This window comes from Lithobates pipiens, unplaced genomic scaffold, assembly GCF_037356315.1.
Source record: "Lithobates pipiens isolate NorthernLeopardFrog02 unplaced genomic scaffold, aLitPip1_a1.2 Scaffold_23, whole genome shotgun sequence".
In the NCBI taxonomy this organism is placed as follows: domain Eukaryota; kingdom Metazoa; phylum Chordata; class Amphibia; order Anura; family Ranidae; genus Lithobates; species Lithobates pipiens.
Window position 1 is genome coordinate 98,054,060 of NW_027507785.1, and position 22,901 is coordinate 98,076,960.

A 22,901-nucleotide genomic window follows, 5' to 3' on the forward strand; every position below is an offset into this window, starting at 1 on the left:
TTTGAGTTAATTAGCTGATTAGAGTATGACACCATGAGTCTAACTTTTTTACAATATTCTAATTTTCTGAGATACTGAATTTGTGGGAGTATCGCTAGCTGTAAGCCATAATTATCAAAATTAAAGAAAAATGCTTGAAATATATCACTCGGTGTGTAATGTATATAATATATTCATTTCACCTTTTTTTAATTGAATTATTTAAATAAATTAACTTTTTTTTATTCAAATTTTTTGAGATGCACCTGTATAGTAAGACATTGAGAATATTTTCTTTCTGGTTCTTATAGCTGGCCACCTGACAATGTGGGCTTCAAGAGGTGGACAATATGTTTTCCTAGACAAAAAGCTGAAAATGTAATCCAATTGTGTAACGCGGGGAGGAATAGGAAAATCATGTAAAATCATAGATGAGTGAAGGTCCACTTTAACTTTTGACCCATCAATGAGTAACTGAAAGCAAGTCAAATCATGGAAGTAAACTGAAAAGCTATTCAAATTACAACATTCTGTAATTGGATTGTAGTGATAGTTGATGATCACCATTATGATCACATAACGTCCTATGTAGACACATGCATTAACAAACACTAAACCAATAATCTATGGTTCATAATCAGGAGCCATGCAGACCTCAGACAAATTTGGCTACTTTTAAATGAGACTATTCAAGTAGATGACATGGACAGTGATGTCTAGAATTGAAAAGAGAGCTTACTTTATTTCATTTTGCAGTTGTCTGACAGATGTTAATAGCCTTGGTATCGTTTAGCCTCTGCAAATATAACACATTCCAGTAACGTTTCACCCCCTTGTTTTCAGTGATAGAACCAATATATAAAATCCAGACCAAAATAATCTGGTGGTATTAAAAGCAACCAATCAGAACATAGCTGTAATTTGTGCTGCTGGGAAATAGGAACACTATACCTTTTTCCCAGAATTGACTGTGGTGTTGCTTACAATAGCCTGCCTTGGGACTAGATTTGGTACTCATAAACTGTGCATTGGGACATAATCCTAGATGCTCAATTTAGCAAGCATGAATTTTCATAAGAGAAAACAAAGTGGAGCCTTTCAAAACTACATTTCAGTTGGTGTTTTTCTAAGGAAGAAATGGCCATCAATCTATAAGGTTAACAATTTTTTTTAAGTAGAAAATATATTTTCTGTGTCCCCATTACTGAACAATAATATCCTCATGTCTTACTCTTTTGTTTTTGAGGCAGGAAATGCTGATTAAGTGTTCTAATGTTGGCCATACAAGCATTGATTTTTTTTTTTTTTTTTTTATGTAATCAACTGGTCAATCTGTTTAACTGATCTGATATTCCAAAACTGATTTGATGCTACACAGCTGTTAACTTTTACCTAAATGTATGTGATCACTTTTAATGTTGCATATCTGTTGGAAAAAGTAACAAAAATCAAAGGTGATGGTTTCTAAATTGATTGATCCATATGTCTCAAAGGCTGGCTTAAAATTTATAGAATTTTTAAGCCTCTCAAGTCATAATGGCAATCGAAAAACAAAATGGTAGGGAAAATTGACTAATTGCTAAATTTAATAAGGATATCAAAATGTAAGTTTCACTGAATCGTTGAATCAATGCGTATATTGCAAAACATAAGGAGATGGTCAGATATTACATTAATCTCCATGAGCAAACAAAGCTGTTAGGCACATGAAATATGTTGGCTCTGATCAGTGGGTGCAGAGATGCAATGCCAAGCATTCTCTCTATACTTCTATCTGCTGCAGTGCTGAGCTGTGCTGCATGCGAATGACAACTCCATTCACTGTAGAGCTGAAACCTGTTAAAGAAGACTGTTAAACATACACTGACATGTGTTAAAGTGACAGATAAGCGCTGTGTTTATCTACCATGATGCTCATAGCTGCAATGTAGCGAAGATTTTTGTACTAAACACATTTAAGTTGCCCTCCTGAGTGATCCAAAATGTGCTGAGATTGTGGATTTGCCTATAAGCAGTATAACTGTGAACAATAACTGACACAAAATTATGGAAACTACAGAAACTCGCAGCCATGTATAAAGGATGCTGCCTCTTTAATATTACATTACTAAAACCTATTTATGCTTAGGATTAAACAGGTTAGAACAAATCTGGCAAAAAAAGGCCATGTATGGGTCATCCTCATGCTGAAAGGGTGAAAGGTGTTCCTTCTGATTTCAAATGCCTTAAGTGCAGAATTTGTGAGGGGCTCTATTGGTTCATGTTTGATTTGAAGTAGTACTACAGCAGTCATAGGTTTGATCATTGTGAAGGTTGTAAATAAGATCTCCCAAGCCAGAGTTGGGTCAGCTGGCCAAATGGCTTACAAATGCAACCCTTTCCATGTATATGGTGCATTATACAATATTGATTCTTATTTTAGTCAAGTTTAGACAGTTATGAATAGATTCGTCCTGGATAATTTAGTTATTGCCTTTTGATTTGCCTCCAAAATTTGCCTTTGAAAAAAATTTAATAAATATGAGATCCTTAATGGGGACATCCAATTTTAGGGTGGACTAACTCCCACCTTTAAAACCGGAGGTTGTAGGGCAGATATTTTGTCCCCACTGCAAATTTTTATAAAGGACAATTTGTGCAGGTTAAAGAAAATGATTTCAATAGATTTTTAATTCTTGCGGTATGCAGCTAAACAGTATGACATTACAGTTTATGCTTGATATCCATTAGTAATGTATATCACATGAACAAGCATACAGTTAGGATATCAGTAAAGTAATAGCCAAGGTTCCAGCACAGTAATATGCAGTGCCAATATACTTTAGGCCGTAGCTTTCACAGCAAATATATCCTGCATTGTGGTGGAAGACATATAGGAGATAACTAACCTGAACATACCAAAAAGATGGCACAAACTAGCAGGCACAGAACCACTATGTGGTGGGGAGCCAACCATATAGTAGGCTTCAAATGAAAAAGGGCACTTTGCCCCACACTCACAGTAGTTGTACCTAGTGGTCGAAGCGTACAGTTAAAATGCTCAAATTATTGTCAGTTCTCGATTTTATGCTGTAATCAAAATGTAATTTTGTGCATTTTAAAATGCTGTATTGAAATACTAAGGCAACCAATATGTACAGTAGTAGCGTTGCCAACCATCAGTATTTTTACTGGCATCCAGAATAAAATGGCTATTTTTCACCTGCCAGTAATTGCCAGAGACCGGAAAAGATTGCCAGTTAAAAATATGGATGTGACACTTCTGTAGTGGCAGTCTGGAGCTGGCCGAGACCATCCAAGTGCCTTCTACAGTGGGTTTAGGTGGCGCCAGCGGGGGGTGGGTCTGGCAGAGGTGGTGCCTGACCCACCTCTGCCAGAGCCTCTTGTGTGGGTCTGTGGGACAGGAGCAAGGCAAGTCAGAAGCAGAAGGGGGACGATCTGTGCTTTTTGGACTGGAGTGGAGTGAAGGGACCCCCTGGTGTGGGTAGACTGTCACTGAGACTCAGGAGGGGGGGGTGTCATGTCAGTGAGGTGTCCTCAACCATCTTCTGTGCTGCTGCACACTGCGATTTAGTGTCTTGTCCCTGAGCTTCTTACATGTCGAAAATAAAATAACAAATATGTTTTTAATATCTACCTTAAATCACATTGCTAATTGCATATTGTACTTGTTTGTAGCCTATATACGGAAATGTGCACTTAAGTGTATTTTGTAACTTTTGGATATGCCAGTAAAAACTTCTACCAGTACATTTTAATTGGCATGTCAGTAAATTTAAATCTGGTAGGTTGACACTAATGTGGCGTTTTTAATTTAATGCTGCTTTTATTTGCTTAGGTCTTTTTTTGTTTTTTCTTTTTCCTGTCTTAATACTGATTTTATTTGCTTTCGCCTTTCATTTTCTTTTTCCTGTCTGAATTATTTTCGGCAGCTGACAGCACATTTGACAGTGGTCAAGGGTCTACGGTTTACTCCGATTCACAGAGCAGTCAACAAAGTGTCATTTACTCTTCCCTGCCAGATGCTCTACCTTCAGCTATCCAACGAGTATACAGCCCACCTATGATTGAGGGCCAGGTTCTTCCACAGAGTCCTCAGCATCAACTAGGGCAATACCAGCAGCCTGCAGCAGTAAGTGTGATCTGTTCATTCTTTGTTTTTAACCTCTGCTTTAGCATGTAAAATACAACAGTGTTAATAGTTGGTGGTCCTGCTACTATTCACAGCTTGGGGTGTGTAGGATATAGACCTCTGTCACTTTAGGTTGCTTAGGGGTGTAGCCCTAATTTGAATTTAAACCTATAAAACTTATTTTTTTTAAATGTATATTTTATGTTAAGTGGAAGAAGCAATATTCTTCTTCCGATTGACTGTAGTATCAAATATGGCTTCTGTCAATCTCTTTACTTATCGCAGTTCTCCCCTACCTCCGACACAAGCACTGTGATTATGCATGTGCAGAAATCTTAGGCAATATAAAAGTGTAACTAAGGGCAACATATTTTTTTTTGTTCTTGTTTTTTTTTGCAGTGAGGGGTTAAATGGTATAATGTTACTGTCTGCATCCCCTTTAGGGAGAATCCCTTTCTCTCTCATTGGCCTGTATCACAAATATTCCTCGTCCAATTCCACTTCTTCCTGTGACAACTGTCTTAGAGGGAGGGGATACCCTTCAAATTGGAAATGTCATTTTCTTTTTTTTCCTGTTGAAGGGAAATTTCCCCCAAAATAGGGCAGTATTTGAAACTTGCCCTACTTTGAAGTTTCAAGTTTTGGCTTTAGGTCTACTTCAACACGAATACATAGAAAAGGGTTTGCCTTTTGTTTTGCAAACCAAACAAATACAGGTCAGCTGAAATTTCCTGGTTTGCAAATGGATGGGTTTGAAGTAAATAAAAATTCAGTTTAATGTTTTTGAGTAAAACGAGTGGTGTGTGTTTAACCACCTTCAGACCGGACCATTTTGCTGGTAAATGACCAGAGGTCTTTTTACAATTTGGCACTGCGCTGCTTTAACTGGTAATTGCGCGGTCATGCAATGTTGTACCCAAACAAAATTTGCGTCCTTTTCTTCCCACAAATAGAGCTTTCTTTTGATGGTATTTGATTGCCTCTGCGATTTTTATTTTTTGCGATATAAACGTAAAAAGACCGCAAATTTTGAAAAAAAATGATATTTTCTACTTTTTGTTATTAGAAAAATCCAATAAACTCAATTTTAGTCATACATTTAGGCCAAAATGTATTCAGCCACATGTCTTTGGTAAAAAAAAAGTCAATAATTGTATATTTATTGGTTTGCGCAAAAGTTGTCACATCTACAAACTAAGGTAAGTTTTCTGGAATTTACGCAGCTTTTAGTTTACGACTGCCTATCTCATTTCTTGAGGTGCTAAAATGGCAGGGCAGTACAAAACCCCCCCAAATGACCCCATTTTGGAAAGTAGACACCCTAAGGAAATTGATAAGTGGCATGTTGAGCCCATTGAATATTTTATTTTTTTGCCTCAAGCGATTGAATAATGACAAAAAAAAAAATTTTTTTTTTTTTTACACAAAGTTGTCACTAAATGATATATTGCTCACACATGCTATGGGCATATGTGAAATGACACCCCAAAATAAATTCTGCTGCTTCTCCTGAGTACGGGGATACCACATATGTGGGACTTTTTGGGAGCCTAGCCGCGTACGGGGCCCCGAAAACCAAGCACCGCCTTCAGGCTTTCTAAGGGCGTTAGTTTTGAAGGCCATAAAATGCCAAGATGGCACAAACCCCCCCCAAATGACCCCATTTTGGAAAGTAGACACCCCTAAATTTAGGGGTACACTAGTGAGACTAGGTAATAAATGGCGGGTGCCCTGAAACTATAAAAAAAATAACTAACCAACCAGCGTCACCTGTAACAGTTATATGGTGATCACTGGTGAAAGGGTTAACTAGGGGGCAATCAGGGGGCTTTATGCGGTAGTATATGGGGGTCCCTGGCGCTATAAAAAGCTGCGGCGAACCTAAATACCTACCTGCCTAACTAGCGTCACCTGTGACACTAATACAGCGATCAGAAAAACGATCGCTTATTAGGCTGGGTTCACACTGGAGCGATGCGGGAACGCCACGAATCCGCGGCGGGTTCCCGCATCACATGCCTCCCAGCGGAGTGTCAGTGAAATGTTAATGAAACCCCCAGATCAGTTCGCATATCGCAGTGCGATCTGCAAACTCGGATCGCATGGTGTGAACACCCATGCGATCCGATTCTGCTGCGGACCAAAAAAAGGGTCCCGTGCGAGTTTGCGGCGGGTGCGGCGGGTGCGACACGAATTCAGCCATACTATCTGTATGGCTGAACTCGAATCGCACAGAGATCGGATGTGATTTGCACTGCAGTGCGGTGCGAATCACATCCGTTCTCATAAACCGCTGCAATGTGAACCCAGCCTTAGTGACACTGGCGACGGGGGGTGATCACGGGGTTAAACCTTTATTGGGGGGGTTAGGGGGGTACCTTAGAACTAAAGGGGGCTAACCCTAACTGCCCTAACAGTTATTACAGTCACAAATGACACCCGCCGGGTGATCAGGGGGTTAAACCTTTATTAGGTAATAAATGGCGGGTGCCCTGAAACTATAAAAAAATAACTAACCAACCAGTGTCACCTGTAACAGTTATATGGTGATCACTGGTGAAAGGGTTAACTAGGGGGAAATCAGGGGGCTTTATGCGGTAGTATATGGGGGTCCCTGGCGCTATAAAAAGCTGCGGCGAACCTAAATACCTACCTGCCTAACTAGCGTCACCTGTGACACTAATACAGCGATCAGAAAAACTATCGCTTATTAGGCTGGGTTCACACTGGAGCGATGCGGGAACGCCATGAATCCGCGGCGGGTTCCCGCATCGCATGCCTCCCGGCGGCAGTTCACACTGCCCTATGCGAACTGCTGGGAGTGTCAGTGAAATGTTAATGACACCCCCAGATCAGTTCGCATATCGCAGTGCGATCTGCAAACACGGATCGCATGGTGTGAACACCCATGCGATCCGATTCTGCTGCGGGCCAAAAAAAGGGTCCCGTGCGAATTTGCGGCGGTGCGGCGGGTGCGACACGAATTCAGCCATACTATCTGTATGGCTGAACTCGAATCGCACAGAGATCGGATGTGATTTGCACTGCAGTGCGGTGCGAATCACATTCGTTCTCATAAACCGCTGCAATGTGAACCCAGCCTTAGTGACACTGGCGACGGGGGGTGATCACGGGGTTAAACCTTTATTGGGGGGGTTAGGGGGGCACATTAGAACTAAAGGGGGCTAACCCTAACTGCCCTAAGAGTTACTACAGTCACAAATAACACCAATGCAAAAAAAAAAAAGCAATTGGTGTCACTGTGACTGGGGGGGCAGGGGTAATTGGGGGGTGATCGGGGGGTAAAGGGGGGGGGGTGAGTGTGCCTGGCATGTTCTACTGTATGTGGGGTGTGTTGGTGCAACTCACCGAACCTCTCTCCTCGGTGCCGGAACGAAAACTACCGACACGGAGGAGAGAATACATCACTTCCTCTCCTGTGTTTACATTACAGGAGAGGAAGTGATGTCACCGGACATTTTCATTCGCCGGGAGCGATCGCGAGGGGGTGGCCATGAATGAATGGCCATCCCCTCGTCCGGGATCGCTCCCGAACGAATACCGACCGCCGCAGGCACCGGGCGGGGGCCCGATCGGGCCCCCGACCGGCGGGCAGGCAAGGACGTACATGTAAGCCCTTATGCCTGCCCGTGCCATTCTGCCGACGTACATCGGCGTGCGGCGGTCGGCAAGTGGTTAATATAATTTCCTTTCCTTTGCTCTTATAACAGTGATCCATTATTGATTTAGGTATCATGTTGAGAGCTGCCAGATCTAGTCCCCTTCCTGGCTTCTCTACCTATGAATACAAATTTTCTGTAAAAAAAAAAAAAAAAAAAAAAAAAACGGCACAAAGGCCTAGTGCATTACCAGGTATAACCTTTATTAAAGAAAAAAAAGGAAATTAATGCATTCTTACAAATTACAAATCGCCTGAGGTTGATAAGCAATGAAAACCAGATCCAAATGGCACAATGTTCCTCATAAGGGGAGTATGGGTACACCCTGGCATCACAAAAGACTCAAACACTTACCAGCTAACATTTTTCTACGGAAGAACCCTCTTCATCAGAGCAAAGCCAGTTTGTGTCACATCTAAAGAGACTTCAATATATATGTGTGCTCACTTTACCTCACTGTATTATGATATATTGTATTATAATATACTATAATTAATAATATATATATATATATATATATATATATATATATATATATATATATATATATATATTATACAAGATGGAGAAGTTTAGGCTCTGAGTCACTTCTGGCTGCTGTTGCAATGGCCCCCCCCTCCTTATAAAAGAGATGCGACACATAGACTGGCTATGCTCTTAAGAGGATTTGTCCCTAGAAATGTGTTGGCTGGAAATCTTAGTGACTCCAGGGTGTATTTATACTCCCCTTATGAGGGACATTCTGCCATTGTCTTGCACTCATTACCTTTTTTCTTTAAAGGATAGGAAAGGGCACATCTTTTTGCAGGTGTATGTATGTATGTATGTATATATATATATATATATATATATATATATATATATATATATATATATATATATATATATATATATATTATATAATTTTATTTTACTAGGAGCCTGGAAAGCATTGAACTCATGATTAGCAGATCGAGGTTGCCTTGCAGGACTTCTGCAGACTGTCAGCATAAGCTGTCTGCTCATACCTCCTACATGCAGGAAGAGACAGCGAACTCAACAGCCCTCTGGTAGTTCATTGAGAACTACAAGCTGACAGCTGTAAAGACTGTCAATAGTTTTAGTTCTCTTAACAGAACTGTATGAATGAGGTGGCCACTCGACCAACTTTTTTTTTAAAATGGTTACAAGGTCAGGGAGAAAATCCCCAGCTTGCTGTCACTAGAGCTGCAGGAGTGGGAACATGTCTAAAAACAGAGGGAACATGTAACACGTTCCCAAAGGTGAACTTCTCCTTTAATTATAGTTGTATTTGGTAATGCACTAGGCCTTTGCACCCTTTTTGTGTTTTTTTTTTTTTTTTTTATTATTATTATTTATTTATTTTTTATTCAAGATTTCTTGAAGAGGGTAGCATTGGCGGGGTGTACCAGGATGTTCTAGAAGTGATGCTCTGAATGATCCACGGTACTACTCCTCACAAATTATTTAGCGCTAAGGTGTCATTGGGAGATTTTTACAGATTTTCTGTATTACAAGAAGTGGTAATGTTGGAAAGTTAAAAGACAGGAATATTGTATCCAAACAAAATTGATGTCCTTTTTTTCCCATAAATAGATCTTTCTTTTGGTGGTATTTGATCACCTTTGCGGTTTTTATTTTTTCTCTGTAAACAAAAAAGGCTGACCATTTTGAAAAAAATATATATTTTTTGCTTTCTGCTATAATACATATCCAAAAATAATATATAAAAAAACTATTCGTCAGTTTAGGCCGATATGTATTTTGCTACATCATATTGGTAAAAAAAAAAAATCACAAAAGTTATAGCATATGGGGATAGATTTATTAACTTTATTATTTTTTTTTTTTAAGTGTTTACTGGTAATGGCTGCAGTCTGCATTTTTTTTAGTGGGATTGTGGCAGACAACTCTAACTCCAAGTGACCCTTTTTGGGGACCAGTGATGTATAAATGACACTGGCTGGGAAGGGGTTAACACTAGGGGCAATCAAGGGGTTAACGGTGTTCCCTGGGTGAGTTCTAACTGTGTGGGGGCTGGGCTCACTGGCACAACAGAGATCGCTGTTCCTGATCACTAGGAACAGCAGATCACCATGTTGTCCTGTCAGCAGGTTGATCCGCCATGTTTACATGGGCAGATCTCAGTTCTGCCTCTGTGCAGTGATTGCTGGTGGCCAGCAGACAAAGTCTGCTGGACCCGCACACTTGCTCCCGCCCCCAGTATCTATTGCATGAAACGACATACAGGTATGTCATTTCACACAATAGTCACTGTGCCACAGTATATGTGCAGTGGGCGGTCTTAAAGTGGTTAAAGGTGAACATATCCTTTAAAGTGATGTTCTCTTTTGGGTGGAATACCTCTTTAAGGAAATAGACATTTGGCAACAAAAAAAATTCCACACCATAACTCGGGGGGGATTGCTTTATACATTTACTCACAAGTGTATATATTGCATGTGGAATTAATTATAAACTCTAAGCTGTTATGTTTTATCCTTTTTATAAGCTGATCTTCATTTTGTATTACTAATTTAGTAAAATATTATTGCACCCCTTGTTAGAGCTTTTTGGTTCACATGTTTCCCATTCAAGCACCAGAGACACATTAATCAAAGATTATTTTGCTAGCTCCTGCAGCAGTCAACAAAGATATAGTACGTCTGTGATTGAAATAACCAATGCCGGCAGAATTTTATAAGTCCCATTAAAAGTACTGAAATATTCCATGTAAATACAAACGCAATACTGAGGATTTAGTTGCCAGCTATTCTATCTCACTTGATCACCAGTACCTAAAGCCTTCAGTCATCGTACCATCTTCTTCACAATTTTACTATCTTTAGAAAAGTTCTGCCATTGACCAAAACTTCCTTTCGGTGATGGCTCATTCCTGCCCTACCTACCGTCGACACAGCGATTCCATGGTTGCAACAGGATCTAAGACAACACTAATGAGTTCGATTTCTGCTGAGCGCCTACTGGAAAATAATGCTGCAAACCCGTTGGATACAAAACTAGATGTTTTGATGCCAAAGAAGATTACGGTACACAACTGTGATGCTTGTGTGGCTCAGATGCAGAGAAAAGAATATTCACAGAGGTCTTGCTCTTTTCTGCATCCCATTTCCATGTCAAACAAAGGATCTAGTATGTGTGATCTAGAAAAACATTCCATCTTGTTGCCACCACCTCCACAAGGATGCAGGAAAAGCTTAGATTTGTCTGGGTTACATGAGCTTTTGCAACTAATTATGAACCAGAAAACCCGCTCAGGAGCTGCAAGGATGTCATTGTCTGGAAGTGATTTTCACAAAGCCATTAACTTTGAAGATCCAGATAACCATTTTAGACTATTAACCAGGGATAAAGATTGTGCCAATAGAAGATTCTCCAAAAGCTGGAAACCAAAATTCCCTACTGAACAATGTGGGAATAGGAATTTAACAGGCTGCCTCGTGGTAGGTCAAATGACTGCATTTTTCATCTGTTTTGTCTTTGGGGATGGATGGACAAATCCCTGACCTGCCTGTATCTACGTTTTCTCAATTTGTAGTGGCCCTTTGTTTTGTTTATGAAAATTGTTTCCTTCCCTGTGCTTCTCCAGCCCTTAATGTCAAGCTTAAAACTCTAATCTGAGAGCTCTGTGAAAATGGCCTGAAAGCATGTTACTTGTTTAAGTGGAAAAGGCGTGGGAGAGAAAATTATCATTCAGTAGCATCCTTTTGCCGGTGATGCTGAAACTGCATCTGATTACACATGCAGAGCTGCAGAAAATCCCTGCCTCTCATTTCCCCTCTGCATGAAGCAATAACCTAACCAGTTTGATTGAAAGCAGTAATTAAATAAGTTGCACATTCAGCAAAAACAGACAACCAATAAATTAGGCGTTGAAACGTGGTCTTTCCAACAAATTCCATTCTCCGGGACCTCTGTGCAGCCAATAATTTCTTCCTGTAATTGAAGCCTTGTAGCAATTCCTTGTCCCTTTTTGTAGAAGGGGAAAGTATCTTAATGCATTAAAAAAAAAAAAAATCACTGAAGGTAACTTGCTTATTTCAAGTTGTTTAATTAGCACATTTTAGTAAGCAGATCTTTTGAATCACATTTGGCCATGTGCAGTCATCGCCCATCTCCAGATATCTATCTAAAAAGATATTCAATTATTTAAATCATATTCTGCTGAATATTTGGTATCCATCAGATGGGTTTACCCTGTCTGCTGAAGCATGTTTCTGTCCTGCAATCTATTTTTAAGCTGTTGATACAAAATGCTTTCCAAGAGGCGGAAATTAACCTCGGCTCCTGACGTTTCTCAAGCTGAAGGTTTGTGTGCCAAGACATCCAGCCTCCCCAGTCTGCCAGGTTGATAGAATATGTGTAAAGAGCCAAAGATTGATGAAAGTTGAATTACACAGCCTAGTATAAAGGACGTGTTAATGTGACCGAGCCTTCACACACTGCAGTTATCGGGGAACTTGGATTACATATAAACTGAATATAGGATAATATAGTATATTCCAAAGAGTAATGTAACTGGTATAAACTAACCCATGGCAGCCTATAAAATTGGCTTTTTTTAGTGCAGCAGTATGAGAACAGAACTCACTGAAAGCACCAGTACATTGTGAGTAATGGGCATTATTGCTGCAGAGACCTGCTTAAGTCTTTCTGTGACATGGCAGTTTGTTTAAAAGTAACACTCCTGCCTTGACAGGCCTAAGTGCCAAAAGTTGTGTGGAGAACTGTCATATAGTTTGTATTTGTGGGACTACACAAGATTAACTGTAAGGTATTTGTTTCTTAAGGATTTGTTCTTTCAGTAAAAATACCCACAGTTACAAGATAATGGATGCTTAACAATAAGCTACCTGCATACACTTTCACTAATTGAGGAAAATGGGCAGGTTTCAAAAAAAAAAAAACCTCTTTCCAGTTGGTATCAGAACATATTTGTTCCACTTACACCACACCTAGGGGAATTAGAAATATTTGGCCAAGTCAAACAGTCAACACCTTAAGGGACATGCCTGGAGATAATGTTGCCTGATAATGGTTGGTTTGTTGCTTTATGCTCTACCCACCTCAGGGTCTACGAACACCTTCAAGCCCTCCAAAAATAGTTTTTACTGTATGACGTGCATTCAATAGAAATTCTCCATAGTGAACAGTCTGAAGCAGTTTATTTTTTCCTCAAAGTTGGTTCCCTTGAGTTTTCTGGATTTGTAGGTGGTTGTCTGGATACCTGTCTCTGGTCAACTGCTATTTTGTGTTTATACACCAAATGTTTTACAATTACATTGTAATTGTTCTGATAGTACCAGTATTGGTGTTTGTACCTTCAGTCTGGTTTTTCTAAACTACTAGCAGCTGATATCTTATATAGTCCTCTTCCCTGTGGTTTGATTCTGGAATGGTTTATAGGAAAATGAGTGCAGGATTGCCATAAACACGTAGAACATGTTTGTGTGGGTTAATGTATGGGCTCATAATTTTATGAGGCAATGTAAGCTGGGCTTTTTACTATAGATTGCTAGAGGGTATGGTACTGCATTACTCCCTTCCGGCTCGCAGATATTAACTATAGCAAATGGCACAAGGCAGAAAACTAGAGGCCAATCCCAGCTGAAAGGAATATCTCTATTTCTTTGTCAGGACACAATTTAGAGTCCCCACAAAATGCCCACGTGCAGCCTTTGAACAGTAATAAAGCACAATACCTTCATATTGTAGCAACTCCTTGCTTCATAAAAAAAACTGACCATTGATGGCAGATATCCCTCAAAGCACTTACACGTACTTAGTTATAGTACATGTGCAGTTACCGCTGCAAAATTGTATGTATAAATCACTTTAAGGCCCAGTTCACACAGACATTAGCTTTTAAGCTGTTTTTAATGCTATTGAAACACTCTTCAGTTCAGTTCTAGATCTTGGGGGGAATGGTTTGCACTCCTCCTCTTACATAAAAACATAAATTAAAAATCCTAAAGGGAGAGTGGGACCACCTTATAATTGCTGTGGGCCATGTAGCCCATATGCAGAAACTTTTTAATCAGAGTGCAGCCATTTTATTCTCCAGATATTGACATATTGATTCAGATGGACTGACTGTTTAACCTCTACATTGTACAATAGTTTGGCACATAGAAACAATCTGGCTTTTCAAGTCGTGGTACAAAGTTTTCACCTTATTTGTCTCCTTTTCTGATTTTCAAAATCTGTTATCCTTTGCTTCAGCCTTCTGTGTGCACCAAGTGTCTAGGAAATCTTTCAAACTAACCAGTAATGATTTTTTCTCAGTTGTCCCCAGGCAACACCCATTTAAGAGTAAGCATTAACTTCCCCTGGATAAGAGTTTTCACAAGACTATAACCATATTCCTATGATTGGTATTTATTAGTACTATCCAATATAGGAACAACATCCATTTTGTTAAGGGCACACGATGGTTCGTAGTTCTGCTCATGAGTATATGTGGAGGATACCTGGGGAGCAGGTAAGTCTTGTCCACCAATCTCCTGCCTTCCCCGGTACTGAATGTATTCATTTCCTCCCTTACATTTCTAAAGGTATGACATAAAACCTGATACTGTTTTAAATGAATCACTTATGGCGCTTGCTGGGTGTGTGCACCTTTCAGGTCAGCCAGTTGCCCTCTAGTTTGAGGAGAAGAGCACTGGTACAGGCATTGGCTGTTGCAAGCAGCATGGGCACAAGGTGACCAGACTTGCTAATCTGCATTGCCAGGTTGCTGCAGGAAATTAACTTGCTGCTCTTTTTTTTTTGTTAACTGAAGGGATTATTTTCGAATTGTTTACACTTATTTTTACTTCTGCCAATTTAAAAATGGGACAATGCCCAGCATGTAAAAGGTGATGTGACTACTATTACCCAATGGATTTTGAAGTACAGTGTGTCCAGACTGCTCCAAAGCATTTAAAATGTTAATGCAGTCAACATTTTACGAGCATTTGATAATGCTGATGGAGCAGATTATGAAGATGCCACAATGTTTTTGGGGAATAAAACATTCTCTAGCATTTATTAACTGCATATTACAGGCCATCAGACTAGCAGTAGAGATTTCTCCTACTCAGCGAGTTGCATTCTGTGGCAGAAATCTGGGTCTGCTGGCTCACTTTAAACACAAGATTATACTCCTTAGAGCCGGTTCACATAGCGGCGACTTGTCAGGCGACTTGGCCTCCTGACAAGTCCTGCTCCGTTCTGTACAATGGAACCGCTCTAATAGGAGCGACTCAAGTCGTTCCGACTTAGAAAAAGGTTGCTGTACTACTTTGGGAGTCGACTTGCATTGACTTCTATATTGAAGTCGTTTTGCAAGTCGCCACTGAAGTCTGGGCAGGTCGCCTCGCAGAGTTGGCCTGCAAGTAGTGTTGCCCCTGTGTGAATCGGCTTTTGCTCTTTTATTGTTCTGATCAGCACAAATCTAAAATACTGTTGAAAAGGTTGTTGAGAAAAACAATAGAACCTTGAAATGCAATAAAATTGCTATTGAAGACATTTCATGGTTTTAGATCCTGCTCTTGGTGAAAGTAGAGTAGAAGATAAACTTGTAAAATGAGCAAGGAAGCATCATAGCAAAGGCTGCTAGCTTCAGCCGAAATTTTACTTCAATAGTTATATTCAAGATTTTTCAAAAAAAATTGGCAGACCAGAAGTGCAAAGTTGACAAAAAAAACTGTGTAAATATCTACTTGAGTTTGAAAAAGTCAAGAAAGATCCTCTCCCTAATGCTGAAGTCCCAAACTCCATATGTCAGGTACCCGCAGAGCCTAAAATAAGAGGGGCCTATTATAACCATCCTGTCCCAGCACCACTTGATATGATGGGTGACACAAGGGCAAAATCTTGTGTTACAGGGTCCACAGCAGCATTACAGTTGAGAACAGAAACGCAGCATCCATGGAACCGATGAGCAGCGGGTCACAAAGCAAGAGCATGATTAGAACACAGGTCAGGGCTGGCAACAAATATTTCCTGTGACAGGATATGCCAGAATAAAGGTGGCCATATAAAAATCAAATATCCCTACAGAGCTGGCTGTATTTTGATTGGTGTGTGGCCACCCCTGTTCAATAAAAGTTGATCATTAGGTCGACTTCTATTGAATGAACAAGTTGGAAAACAATTTTGATTTAAAAAAAAAAAAATCTATGGGCAACTTAACCAGTTCATCTCTAGAGCAATTTTCCCATTTTTTGCCTACATGTAAAAATCGGCTTTTTTGCGAAGTACATACCTGTGCCATTTCTTCAGAGCTCTGTAACGTGGCCTTGACAGTGGAGTGACATTATCGTGGCTCAGGCATTCAAGCAGCCACACTCCGTGAACTCGGAAGGGAGACCGGGTGAGGAAGCCTCTGCAGCAGTGACAGCGCACCGCTGGATGGTTTAATTTAACCACTTCAGCTCCAGAAGGTTTTACCCCTATAATAAGGCTTACCTGTAGGTAAAATTAATATCTCCTAAACCAGCAAGGTTTAGGAGATATTGACCCTGCATGTAGCCACTGACCTGAGCGGCGCATGCGCTCTACATGTCTGGTGTATCCTGCCGGAATGAAGGGCTCCCGTGCACATGTGCAGGCGTGACATCATCGCGGCTCCAGCCACTCTCAGCGACAGAGCCAGTGATCGCTTAAGAAACGCAGAGAACATGTCCGCTCCCTCAGCGGTGACCGCGTGTGCTTAGTTCTAAGTTAAGTATTGCATAATGAGCTAGTATGGGATGCATACTAGCACATTATCCTATTGTCTTGGAGGTTGTTGTTTTTTTGCAGTTTACTACTGCTTTAACTGATAATTGCGTGGTCGTGTGACACTGTACCCAAACCATTATTTTTTTACTTTTTGCTACCGGTATATCACACATCCAATAAAAAAGTAAAAAATCTAATTTCTTTTCCCATCAATTTAGACCAATATGTATTCTGCTACATATTTTTGGTAAAAACCCAATAAGCATATATTGGTTTACGCAAAGGTTAAGGTGTTTACAAATTATGGGATTTTTTTTTTAAAATGCTTTCACTAGTAATTGCGGCAATTAGCGTTTTTTTTTTTTTTGTTTTTTTTTCGCGGGATTGTGGCAGACAAATCTGACACTAAGTGACACTTTTTTGGGGACCAGTGACATCAGTACAGTGATCGGTGCTAAAGAAAAAAAAAATTGCACTGTTACTGTATAAATGACACTGGCAGGGAAGGGGTTAGCATCAGGGGCGCTCAAATGGTTAGTGTGCTACTTGTGATTTTTATGTGGGGAATGGACTGACTGGAGGAAGAAAGACCTCTTTGTTCCTGCAGAAACACAAGATCTCTCCTCCTTTCTGACAGAACAGCGGTCTGCCTTGTTTACTGTGTCTCCTCTTAACTATCGCTGGTGGCCTGGCGGCCATCGCGGCTGGCATGCGCTCCCCAGAGCTGATGAAGGGGGTGACGTACGGGTACGTGATTTTGCGCTTAAGGACCGCCCTGCCACAGTATATTATTATTATTATTATTATGGGGGCTGAAGGAGAGGTCAGGGACAAGGATTTATACCCAGGACCCTGGCATGTGTGGAGGGACCAATGGTTGTGGTGTTATTAATGGTGAAGTCACGGGGGGGAGGGGGGGATGATTGTGAAGGAGGAAATATAACAAGCTCAGTTTTAGAAAGATTGAGTTTTAGGAAGTGGTGTGACATCCATACTGATATGTCATTTAGTAAGTTTGAGATCTGTGAGGAGATCGAGGGGGTGAGTTGAGTAGTGGAGAGATAGATCTGGGTGTCGTCGGCATAGAGGTGTTATTGGAAACCATGGGAGGTTATCAACTAGCCCAAGGAAGAGGTATAGAGCGAGAATAGGAGGGGCCCAAGTACGGAACCTTGGGGTACCCCAACAGAAAGAGGAAGGGGAGCGAAGGAGATGGAGTTGTAAAGTGACACTGAAAGTGCGCTGAGATAGGTAGGAGGAGAACCAGAATAAAGCAGAATCGCAGAGGCCAAGGGAGTGTAATTTGCTGAGGAGGAGCAGGTGGTCAACTGTGTCAAAGGCAGCAGAGAGATCTAAAAGTATCGGTATGGAGTAGTGGCAGTTGGTTTTTAGCAGTAGGTCATTGGCTTCTGCCCACAACATTCTACTGAAACTCCCCTACTAAAACTCACCAGACTGTAGGGGGTCGAGAAGGTTGTTGTCCACAGGGCCATCTTTAATATTGATTTGAACCCTTGGCAGACATCCTCCCCCAGTGCAATTTCACTCTCAATCTGCTCTGAGACATACAATAAATAGCAGCTAGACTTAAAATCAGTTTACTGTATCAGATCAGGCAGCAATTGCGATTGGTTGCCTGCGGTTACAGCATATCATTACTGCTTACTGACTGGTTGCTAGAGGTTACAGCAAATGATTACTGTACAGCAGGGATATGCAATTAGCGGACCTCCAGCTGTTGAAGAACTACAAGTCCCATGAGGCATTGCAAGTTTCACAGCCACAAGCATGACACCCAGGGGCAGAGGCATGATGGGACTTGTAGTTTTGCAACAGCTGGAGGTCCGCTAATTGCATATCCCTGCTGTACAGTATTACTACTCGCTGATTGGTTGGTAGAGGTTACAGCACATCATCTCACTGCATGGGGGCATGATATACATATGAATGCTGCCTTTATTTACATATCAATGCCACCGGCCGCAGCTATTTACTTAATGCTGGTTATTTACATGTAAACACAGGTTCTGCAGGTGAGTCATCTGTACACAATAAGGCAGAGCTGGGCAGCATTACTACCAGCACTTCACACTGAGATATTGAGACACAGCACAGGACTAAAACTTCAAAGGACAAGGGAATTTAAACTGGCATAGTTGGCAAGTATGAGGCAGCTGCTTTGGGCCCCACAACAATGACAGGGCCCAGGGCAGCTGCCCTTTTTGCCCTGCCTTAAAGACGGCCCTGGTTGCCCATGAGGTAGAGACTCAAATGCACATAATTTTGCAGGTAAAAAGTGTATTTATTATTTTTTTTACACCGGAACCTAAAAAGTATTGCACATGCAGTAAGTGTATTGCGGGGGCAGTGTCAGGCTCCTGCACACTCTGCATCCAGCTTCCTGCCTGTACCTCCATACCAGCTTTCATTTACAATGCTGCAGGGAGTGGGAATGGACTAGGAGTGCGCTAATCAGAGCACTCCTAGTCTATTGAGAACTACAAGTCCTTCTGCCCCTGTGGCAGATGAGACTAGTAGTTTATTCTTCTACAGTAGGGATGAGCTTCGTGTTCGAGTCGAACATACGTTCGACTCGAACATCGGCTGTTCGCCCGTTCGGCGAATTCCGAACGTTATGGTCCGTTCGCGCCAAATTCGTGTGGCGCTCACGGCCCACAATGCACTGCGTCATCGCAGTGCATTGCTGGCTCATGATTGGCCAAGCATGCACTGTGACCCCGCATGCTTGGCCAATCACAGCGCCAGCAGCGAGGAGAGCCATGATTGGCCACAGGCAGGATGCCTGTGGCCAATCATAGCTCAGGCTGTGTAGTACACGCCCAACACTATATAAGGCCGCCAACGCGGCGGCCTAGTGTAGTGTGTTGGCGTCTGAAGCAGTTAGTGGGTGTTCTGTGTACCTTCAACACAGTACACACCGATCGTTATCGGCCGATTTTCGATCTTGCTCTTCTGTAGTGGTTGTTGTCTATGTGCCCTGACCGCAGTATACACAGCTATATTCACCTCACCTATATAGCTAGTGATCTATCTTTTATAATAGAGCTTGCAATCAGTAGTGTTAGGAGCTTGTGCGTGCTGTCTGCATGCTCTGTACCCAGTACACACCGCTATATCCACCTACATAGCTCTTCTCTATTTGAGCCCACTTGCCATCTGCAGGAGTTATTGGAAGTTGTGTGTGCCTCCAGCACAGCACAGTATACATCTGTATATACCCCTTTATCTCTGGTGTTCTATAATAAAGGCATCTGCAGGAGTTAGTGGGTGTTGTGTGACTCCAGCACAATATACACCTGTATCTACCGTTTATTGCTGTTCTCTAATAGAGCCATCTGCAGGGCTTAGTGGGTGTTGTGTGACTCCATTACACTGCTGTTTTACCCAACTCCCTTCAGGCCATTACCATGTCTGGAAGGCCAGCAAGGAGAGGCAGACAGGTGCGAGCCGATTAAAAGAGGGCAAGCAGGCTCTGTGTCTAGAGACAACAGTGCTGGTCGTGGACGCTGTGCATTGTCATCAGCACGTGGCCATGGGACACGCTTGTCCTTCTTTTCGGCAGCTGGACATGTTGAACCGCAACATGCCAACGACTTGGTAGAGTGGATGACCAAGCCCTCTTCATCCTCCTCATCCTCTCTCACCCAGTCTCAGGGTACTAGCAAAGCAGCTGCCAACGCATCGTCTTCCCTCCTCTCAATGTCATCATCAGTGACTCCTTCCCTAGACCCACCACGTCCTCCTGAGGAGTCTCCTGAACTCTTTGAGCACAGTGTTGGGTACATGCTCCAGGAGGATGCCCAGTGTTTTGTGGGCTCTGATGATGACACTCAGCTAGAGGAAGGCAGTAGCGTGAGCGCAGAGAGAGGGGATGCTCAAGAAGGACAGCAATCTGGCAGTCATGTTCCACAAGCTGCAGCATACTGCCAGGTTTGCTACAGCGATGAAGAGGGAGGGGATGATGAGGGCACTGACTCCACGTGGGTGCCTGGTTGGAGAGAGGAGGAGGAGGAGGCACATGTCCGAGGCAGGATGCCCTCCGGGGGCCAGCTTAGGGGCAGCACACCGACTGAATCACACCGCAGAGCTCCGCCTGTGCAGGGCGCTGCCTCTGCGTGTTATTCTAAAAGTTCTTTGGTGTGGGCCTTTTTTGAGACGAGTGCATCAGTATCTCGCGTGGCCAAAACATCAGCCGCTCGGGCACCACATGCTTGACCAGACATATGTTGACCTGCCATGCAGCTCGTTGGCAAGCGTACCTCAAAGACCCACACCAAAGAACAAAGCGGACCTCTCCTTGCGCCTCATCAGCTGGCATCTCCAACCCCACTAGACCTTCAGTCCTCTCTGAAACCTGCTCTGAGAGGAATGAAGGTGTAGAATTAGGTGGGTCACAGCCAAGTGCTTCCGGGAACTCTGCTAGCGGTACACCCACGTCCGATTATAGCAGGCAAATGTCCCTGCCCCAGCTGCTGGACCGGCGAAAGAAGTTCACTCCCAGCCATCCACATGCCCAGCAGTTGAATGCTAGCTTGGCTAAATTGCTAGCACTTACGCTGCTGCCTTTTAAGTTGGTAGACTCGGCCCCCTTCCGTGAGTTTGTACAATGTGCGGTTCCTCAGTGGCAGGTCCCCAAACTTTTTCTCACGGAAGGCGATTCCGGCTCTCTACCGGCATGTGGAAGGCAATGTCCTTGCCTCGCTGGACAGGGCGGTCAGCGGTAAGGTGCATATTACCACTGACTCATGGTCCAGCAGGCATGGACAGGGACGTTACCTGTCTTTCACGGCCCATTGGGTCACTCTTCTGGCAGCTGGGAAGGATGCAGGACAAGGTGCAGTAGTGTTGGAGGTTGTTCCGCCACCACGCTTCCAAAATGCTGCTATTGGTTGTGACACACCTCTCTCCTCCACCCCCTCCTCTTCTTCTTCCTCCATGGCCTCTTCCAGTGCTCTGTCCTCAGAACCAGCGGTGCTCCGTAGGCGTTCCAGGGGCTACGCAAGTACGCAGGCAAAACGATGCCATGCCGTGCTTGCGCTGGTTTGTTTGGGGGACAGGAGCCACACTGGGGCGGATGTTTTGTCAGCTCTGCAGGGGCAGGCCGAGAGGTGGTTGACGCCACGCCAGCTTAAGCCAGGAATGGTGGTTTGTGACAATGGCACCAACCTCCTCTCCGCCCTCCGACAGGGACAACTGACCCATGTGCCCTGTGTAGCTCACGTCCTTAACCTGGTAGTGCAGCGGTTCTTGGGCAGGTACCCCGGCTTACAGGATGTACTGAAGCAGGCCAGGAAAGTCTGTGTGCATTTCCGCCGATCATTTAATGCCTGTGCTCGGCTGGCTGAGCTCCAAAAGGAGTTGAACCTGCCCAAGAACCGCCTTATATGTGACATGCCCACCAGGTGGAACTCAACGTTGGCCATGCTGCAGTGGCTGCACACGCAGCAGAGGGCCATCAATGAGTACCTGTGCGACTATGGCACCAGGACAGGGTCAGGGGAGCTCGGTTTTTTCTCACCACGCCAGTGGGGCATGATCAGGGATGCATGCACTGTCCTGTCACCATTTGAGGAGGCCACAAGGATGGTGAGCAGTGACAGTGCATGCATCAGTGACACTGTACCTCTTGTCCACCTCTTGGAGCATACACTGCGTGGAATAATGGACAGGGCACTTGAGGCAGAACAGAGGCAGGAAGAGGAGGACTTCCTTGCCTCTCAAGGCCCCCTTTATCCAGACAGTGTTCCTGCTGTGCCACCCGTCACACAGGAAGAGGATGAGGAGGAGGAGGAGGAGGAGAATGATTGATTGTGTCAGCATGGAGGTGGAGGCTGGCACTCAGCATCAGCAGCAGCAGCAGCAGCAGTCTTGTAGGGATGATTTACAGTCCCAAGAAACACGTGGACTTGTATGTGGCTGGGAGGAGGTAGCTGCGGATCATGTTGCCCTTAGTGACCCAGAGGACTCCGGACCGAATGCCTCAGCTAACCTACGCTGCATGGCCCCCCTGATCCTGCAAAGCCTGCGGAAGGATCCTCGTATTCTTCGGATCAAGGAGAGGGACCATTACTGGCTGGCCACTCTCCTTGATCCACGGTACAAGGGTAAGATTGCCGACCTTATCTTGCCATCGCAGAGGGAGCAGAGGATGAGACATCTCCGGGAGGCCTTGCAGAAAGGTCTGTGCAACGCGTTCCCAGAGACTGGAAGGTTACAAACTCCTGGTCCTGGACAACGTGTTGCTGAGGCATCGGTCAGAAGGAGCAGTGGAGAAGGTGGCCGTCTGACTGATGCTTTCAGACAATTTTTTAGTCCGCAGCCCCAAGGTATGATCGGTTCCAGCAACCATCGCCAGCGTCTGA

At 43.2% G+C, this 22,901-nt stretch overlaps 1 protein-coding gene across 1 annotated transcript in view; it reads left to right on the plus strand.

The window, feature by feature from the left end:
- Positions 1-22,901, plus strand: part of WNK2 (WNK lysine deficient protein kinase 2) — a 312,190-nt gene that overhangs the window by 191,836 nt on the left and 97,453 nt on the right. Inside the window, exon 9 of the mRNA XM_077452096.1 lies at positions 3,912-4,111. Coding sequence (XP_077308222.1) covers positions 3,912-4,111 — 200 coding nt within the window. The remainder of the gene's footprint in view (positions 1-3,911; positions 4,112-22,901) is intronic.